Source organism: Malurus melanocephalus, unplaced genomic scaffold (assembly GCF_030028575.1).
Source record: "Malurus melanocephalus ecotype Western Australia unplaced genomic scaffold, MMel_1.1 scaffold_530, whole genome shotgun sequence".
NCBI lineage: Eukaryota > Metazoa > Chordata > Aves > Passeriformes > Maluridae > Malurus > Malurus melanocephalus.
Window position 1 is genome coordinate 366,694 of NW_026623762.1, and position 7,555 is coordinate 374,248.

Here is a 7,555-nt window from a genome sequence, read left to right on the forward strand (position 1 = left end):
CAGCCAGGTCATCAGCGGGAGCAGAGCGTTGCAGTCGGTGGAATATTCAATAGCAGCCTGTGAGCAGCTCTCTGCTGGTGGAAAAGGTCATCTCTTGCTTTGCCTTGGGCTTTAGGAAATACTTTTAAAGGGTCCTGGCTTGTGTGAGCTGACAGTGCTGCTGGAGAGAGCCCGAGGCGATGGGAGAGGTGACGCTGAACAGTGGCCCCGCTCCCRTCCCAATCAAAAGCAGCACAACGATTGACTCGGGGTCAGGACCCCAATGTCACATGGAACAGGGAGCAGTGTTGTCACCATCCTGCTTTTCCAGGCCCAGGAGAGCCGTTAGCAGCGCTCAGTGTGCAGCTCTGAGAGTTTGGAGAGACGGTGACACAAATGTTAATGGATGGATCGTATCGTGCACGCTCTGCTTTCTGCATTTAAAGAGAAGAGCCATGTGCTGAGGGGAATAATAACGGAGTGCCCGTGATTCCCTCCTTTTATAATGCTCTGAAGGCATTGCTGTGACAGGTTCCTRCCCCAGGAAGATCAAACTGGCTGGAGGATCTGTTGCTGGGGGGAGGCTGCAAGGGACAAACACCTTTGTTTGGTAATTTTTGCTGGTAATTCCCAAGACCACCCTGTCTGGTTGGTTGTCATCATCGTTCCCCCATTTCACCTACATTCCACAGTGCTCTGGCAAGGCTGCTTCGTCAAAAGAGCCCATGGCTTCATCAGCAATAGAGTGACTGTTATTTTAAACCACCCTAACACCAAACAGCTTGTGCCCCACAACTTACTTTTCTCTTTAACGTGTTTTTCATTGTGAAAACTATGACTTGTTTGTGGAAAGCAGAACATGAAAAAAAAAGAAAACTTCTTTGATGTGTGTGATTGTGACACAACGTTAGTGATGGAGTGGGGGAGAACTCACAGAAYCCTGGAATGGTTTGGGTTGGAAGGGACCYTAAAGATGATCCGGTTCCATCCCCCTGCCATRGGGAGGGATAGCTCYCATAMCTTCCWGTTGCTTTAGGTCCCATCCAGCCTGGCCCTGAATGATAAATCCCTAAAAATGAAACATTTTTATAGTACTCTCAATACAATACACATAGGGAAAAAGAAAAATGCAAATATCCAGAAATGAAAGGGTGAAGTTGCTAGTGAGATRCTGAATTAGGCAGAAATCCAAACTTGGGTAGTTGGTGTAATCTCGAATCTATCAGCCGTGACAGTATCCGTTTAAATGAATCCTTAAAAATGTTAATTGCACATCATAGGCACTTCAGCAGTGACATTTCTGCCACTGAATGTCATGGGGACATTTTTCCTTTTATTATCCTTCAACAGGAGGAGTGAACTACCRGAGTTAGCCACCAAATAACTGTATCATGAAATGTAATGGATCTACCTCCAGTATTTATGCTGGTTCTGCTTGCAATAATCTTCTCTTTAAATTTACAATGAGCAGGAGCTTTGGCTGGCATTAGGAAGGCAGCGTTGTTAAGCTTTGCTTTATGAACTGTAAAATAAAGGTTTGTCCATCAGACTTGCAGAACTACACATACTCAAAGCCCCAGGGTCGGTGGTTTTTGTAAATTTGAATAAGAGCTGGTTGATAATGCAGCCTGAAGTTGGGCACATTTTTGTCTGATTTCCCCAGGACATTCCCTAGCACCAGCTCGCTCTCTTTGGTTTTAAACATTCATTAGAAGGGAAGAGGCAGGGGATTGTAGAATCATAGGATGGGCTGGGTTGGAAAGGAGCTGCTCTCACTTTGCACCCATGGCTTTCCCATTTCCTGCTCAGGGTCGCCTTTCCAGTGATGGAAACTTTTCAGTGCTTGCACATTTGCTGTCTCCAAAAGAGGAAAATACTTCTTATTTACAGTGCTTCTGGAGAGATTSCAGCACTGCATGAATGCTGAGTAGAAAATGTCCTTCTCGGAGGCAGGAAGAGATGATGAATCACTGTGAAAGCTGATTTCTTGACCAATCTKCCTATGTATTTTGTTATCTGAAATGATGATGGAGACATTAGCAGGCTCATGTTTGAGCAAACGGGCTGGGAAATGAAATGAAAAAAGGAATGGAATGAAATGAAGTAAAGCAGGAGATGGTGGAGCTCAGGAGCTCTGTGTGCTCGTGGCCTTTTCCCCGTGGCTCCAGCCTGGGGAAAACACAGAAATCCTTTGGGAACGGGGAAAATCAATCTCATCTACCTTGTGCCTGCATGTGATGGGGCAGCAGGGAAGACTAATGAGCCTGCTGTCTCCACAGCAGCATTTATTGGTGATTAGTGACTCTAAAAAAATGCTCTGCATGGAAAGAAGGAATGGGTGATTTATTGTGATCYCCAGTCAGGTCTCCTTCCTTCAGGGCCTGTCTTGTTCTGCCTGTCCAAGAGAGGAGYATTTCTGTTTTTCTGTGCTCTAATTAGCAACATGACTTTTGCTGTTTTTCTCACTGAGATTAGCATCTGTAGGCAAGGCTTGGATAGAGAATTCTGACACTGAKTTGGGGKTTTTTTKRRRMYWRRARRAAAAAAATTACAGTTCACCTTCTTTCCCTAGGAAATAAAGGCACAGAAATATCCCAACAAGGCTCTCTCTGCCCCATRCATATTTCTTCAGTTCAGAATCACTCTCCCACATGGGAACTCTCAGCAAATGAACCTTGGGTGCTTTTCAAGTTTTTCTCAGCCCTGCTGGTGCCATGTTCAGGTGCCTGAAGTAGCAGCCAGGCACCAGAGGTTTTTAAAGCTTTCCAATGCCTAATTCCCACTGATTTTATTTCAGCTGTAAGGATCTGTATGTTCATGTCTTGCCYGAGGTCGTGAAAGGAAGCTGTGGAAGAGCTGGGAAGTGAAATGAGATTTCCTGTCTCAGTCCAAATACCTTAATCAGAAAGCGATGTTTTATATCACAGTTTATGACAAGAAAGCCAAGAAACCTTATTAACTAATCTARCTGTGATCTGGGCTGTACAAAGAAATCAAGTGCAGCATTTTATCATCCTGCTGAAGACACACACATAGATTATGTTGTGTTGATCAAGAGTTTGCTCTGTTATACCTTGGATATTTTCCTTTGAAGAACTTAATAATACTTTTAATGCCGTGGATTTCCATGAAATTATGTCCTCCCTATCTGTTAGTGTCAAAATAGATCATTCTTTTCTTTCTCCTCTGCTGCTTTTTATGGYTTAAAGATGAAAGCTAGGCTAATATTGCAAAATAAAGTATTTAAGCTGCATTTTGTCTMCAGTAGTTAGCATTACTCTCTAATTACTACATCCTTTCCACAATTGTTAGCTTTGCAACAGCTTTTATTAGGGACTTGCTGAAAGAAACTTGTATTAGGCATTTTTATTCTGTGTGCATAAGTGTTTCAGGTGGGCAGAGATGGAGCTGCCAGGTTGGTGGAAGGTGATTTTAATGATCCTTCCCCCCAAAAAATCATTCTATGATCTCTAAAATCACCATCAGTCACTCTTTCCAAATTGATTTGTAATTCTGTGTGTTGCTRATTTTCCTTAAATGGCTGTGATTCACCCTGATCCCACTGAGGAAAACACCCCAGTTACCAGCTTGGGGGTAGGAAAAGGGGCAGAAGGAGAATTGGGAACAGCAGGAACAGAGGTTCACTGAACCCCAGTGCAGTCTGTCCCAAAAGGGGAAGGGGCTCTGGTGTCTCTGAGCTCTGCAGAATGTTCTGGATGGGTTTATCTGTGCCCATGGTAATAACATCCCTCAATGCATTCATTTCAGCAAAGAGGAAGATGTGCAGTGGAACGGGGSGATAATGGGGTTTGTGCTCTGCTCCATTTTTTATGTCATTTGGTAAGTGCTGGTCTTGCATTAAGATGTCACTGTCAGGCTGGATAGCATTAAAGAAGAAAGGAGTTGCTAAATTTCCAGCAGGTCGAAGTATTCTCGGATCCCTAGGCACTTTCAGTAGAAATCTGTTGGAATAAAGGATGGCTAAAAAATGTTTTTAATCTAGGCTTTTTAAAATTTCTCTTTTGAGAGTCRCTGTAATAAATCGAAATTATTGATTTAGCCCATAGCAGTCCTAAGATTCACTCATTTGAGAGTCGAAAGTGCTCTATTACTTAGAGCAATAACCCAGCACTGTGAAATCTCTCATCAGAGACTCCTGGTCCACACCTGCAGATGGGCATTCAGCRAAGATTTCTGTCTGTTTATGGCTCTTGCAGCAGCTGAGCTGTCTGCACGTTTTTCTGGGTGATTCTGTGCCCTCCTCCCCTGCCCTTTGCAGCCTGTGCTCAGTGGCTCTAGGCTCAGCTCAGCCCTGGCCTGGCAGGTTTAACACTGCTCCAGCTTTACCAGGGCTCTGCAGAGAAACAGAACCTGTGTTTTATCCTGGGAGGGTTGTACATCTGTGATTCCAGGGTTTAAACCCCCTGCCTTGGTCAGAGGGGTTAGCACAGCTTTTCATTGAGCCACTCCTGGGCACTGAGAGAAGAAAAATCCTCTTCCAAGAGCAAACACTTCTCAGGGYGCTGAAGGTTTGAATGATCAATAAGTAGGGTAATATCCTACTCAAAAATACCCAAAATTGAAAATCCTGTTCACGTGAGCCCTGGCTGCTCTCAGGGGTTGGMGTGTTGCAGGGCAGTTTGTCCCCATGTCACTTCTGTTTTGCCTTTTATGCATCTTTTATTACCTTTCCATTAACAGAATATTTCCATTCCACCTTCTTTTTCTGCAGCTGCTCTGCTCAGGAGCACTCAGGGGCTCTGCTGGGGCAGCATTTGCTGCTGGCCTGTTCCAGGGGTGAATTAGCCCAGAATCCCTGGCTGGGGATGCTGCTGTGGCCAGCGAGTGGCTGCTCCTCATTGCCCATCTGTGGCTGTGGGTTCAGCTCCTGTGATATCTGAGACCCCTGAATTKCCCTCCCTGGRCTGCTCAAACACATCAAAAAGAGCCCTCACCCCCCTGTGCCTCAGTCTAGCCCTGAATCATTAGCATATTTATAAATTAAAACAAATCCAGGGAGTGAACTGGCCCAGGGGAGCTCTCCATCCAATCAAATTAGACTCATATATCCACCCTGGAGCAATTCCTCAGAAGCCCTGCCTTCGGGAAGCTTCATTTGTAATCACTACGTGCTGTGTACTTTAGAAAAAGTTTTATAATTACTCGCTGTTCCGGCTGCTGAGCACTTCTAAATGTTGKATATTAAGGAACTGCTGTTTCAGTCAGTGAACAAGCTCTGAACATTAAATGTGCTTCTCRAGGAGCATTTTTTTCTCAGCCATTACACATCTCTGAAGGCATATTTTTTTTTTTTTTTTCAAGTGGATGCTTTCCCAGCTGTTGCTCATCCCTCTGTTTTTTCTGTGTGAAGAGAGAAGGAGGGAGATGGTGATGGTGTGACACTGGATAAAGGATGCTGTGCTGGGGAGGGAGGTGATTGTGTCACTCACAGATGAAATAATGATGCAGCTCCTCCTGGAAAAGCACCGAGGAAAGCTTTGTCTCGCACTGTGCGTGCTTTTGGACATTTTTATATCACATGTTTTATAGAAAAAAAATCACTTTAATACAGAAATGTGTAGATGCATTTTGGTCCCATTTTTGGTAGTTCTCCAGCACTAGCATTTCATCCCTTGGGAGGAAGTAGCGTGTCCTTTTGGGTCAGGGGACACTTGGCCAGAATAGCTCARTGAGTGACACCGAGTGCTCAGGAGAGCTGGAAATCCAGATTTAGCAGGGCTTTGTAAAMGGTGATAACAATGATTTCTCTCACAGAATAGCTCATCAGTTATCAAAAACAGGCCCAGGATGGTGTTAAGGTTCTGGAGATCTTTKAAAATGAGAATCAAGTGCTGTGGTTGCCATGAAAGCAGAAGGATGGGTCAGTGGTTAACAGAGATTGGGCAAAGCACAGTTTGGTCCCTTTCCTGTCCCTCCTTCCACTGAGCCTGAACCCTGAACTCAGGAGTTACCAGCAGAGCTTGGGGTTTTTGTTGGGAAGATCACATTTCTGAGCTGTGGGGTTTTTCTTGGGAAGATTCACATTTCTGAGCTGTGGGGCTTTTCTTGGGAAGATTCACATTTCTGAGCTGTGGGGTTTTTGTTGGGAAGATGCACATTTCTGAGCTGTGGGGCTTTTCTTGGGAAGATTCACATTTCACCCCTCCTCAGAGGATCTTTGGAGGAAAGTGTGCAAACTTCTCAATCTGGAGAACTTTCCTGACAGAACAGCTTTGGTGTGTGCAAAGRTTTATTCTCCATTTGGTGCGAGTGAAAGCTCTGAGATGGTCAATCACATGGAAAAACTTTTTCTCTGTTRGTTACTAAGAATCAGAACTAGAAATGGTGAAAATAATGTCATTTAGCAGCTAAATGAACCTGCAGCTCAGGTGACTCGGGTTTCTTTGCATATGATCRCATTTTCAGATAAATTACAAAGTTYCYTYGGGTATATATTCATTTTGAAATGTCCCAGAAGTGTGCAAAGCTCAGTCATTTCTTGTATTTACAGGCTGTGAGATTTATTTAGTAGGAACTCTTCAAATGGCAGTAGGCTGAGTTATGAATTGGTGAAGCCATCCATCCATCACAGAACCACCCAAAATCACTCTTTAAATGCAGGGAAGAAAAGTGCCACTGTCACAGAAATGGTACAATGCCTCTCTTTTGACACAGCGAGAAAACAGCAAGGAAATAAATTTCAGGCATTAGGCAGTATTAAGACTTTTCAGAGGGAGCCATCCAAATGAAAACCCATAATCAAAATAATAATTATCAGGGGAACCATTTGCTTTCAAAGTATCGTGCAAAGTAAAGCACAGAATATGTCTTAAGTAGCAAAAAAAAAAGGTGATTTCTGTTCAGAGGTAGAAAGAGAGTCTGGCACTTGAGGATGGAAGTGCATCAGTTCCTGATGGATTTTCTCAGAAATGGACCTTCATGTACTGTATGTAAAAAAGAGCAGAAAAATGGGAGCTGTTATGTGATGAATGCAGCCCATGATGCGAAAATCAAAATTTAGCTTCTAGACTTCATTGATTTTTTTGAACAATACTTAAAGTGCACACATTTCAATTAACTGGCAATATTACTTTTACACTTCTGAGTGTAAATATCCAAGGTTTGATCCTGCTAGGATCTACTTGCTCAGCCATCCTCAAGGACTGAGCTTACAAGTAATCAAAATTCTTTATAGTTGYTTTATACTATTGACTTCTGTCCATGCAAATATGATTTATTTTTTCCCTTTCTTGTARCAGATACAGTTATTTAGGTCTTCTTGATGGTATGAAGTATTCAGTTATAGTTTGGGTGCGGTTCACTGTGTTTTCCTCCTTCAGCAGAGTGATGGCTGTTCCTGTGCCCGTTTCCCTCTGCAGGAGCACCAGTTTGTTCCACGAGGTCGTGCAGCTGGATTTTGAGATCGCCAGCTTCAGCAGCCTGTCGGGGACCCAGCCCATCAGCTGGCAGGTGGAATATCCACACCGTGGCACCTCCGACACCGCCCTGGCCGAGATCTTCATCTGCCAGAAGGACCTGGTTGGCATCGTGCCCCTGGCCATGGTAAGAGCTTGAG

At 43.9% G+C, this 7,555-nt stretch overlaps 1 protein-coding gene across 1 annotated transcript in view; it reads left to right on the top strand.

Moving 5' to 3' along the window:
- Positions 1–7,555, top strand: part of TMEM132C (transmembrane protein 132C) — a 172,878-nt gene that overhangs the window by 123,322 nt on the left and 42,001 nt on the right. The window contains exon 4 of the mRNA XM_057381799.1: positions 7,359–7,542. Within this exon, the coding sequence (XP_057237782.1) occupies positions 7,359–7,542 (184 nt within the window). The remainder of the gene's footprint in view (positions 1–7,358; positions 7,543–7,555) is intronic.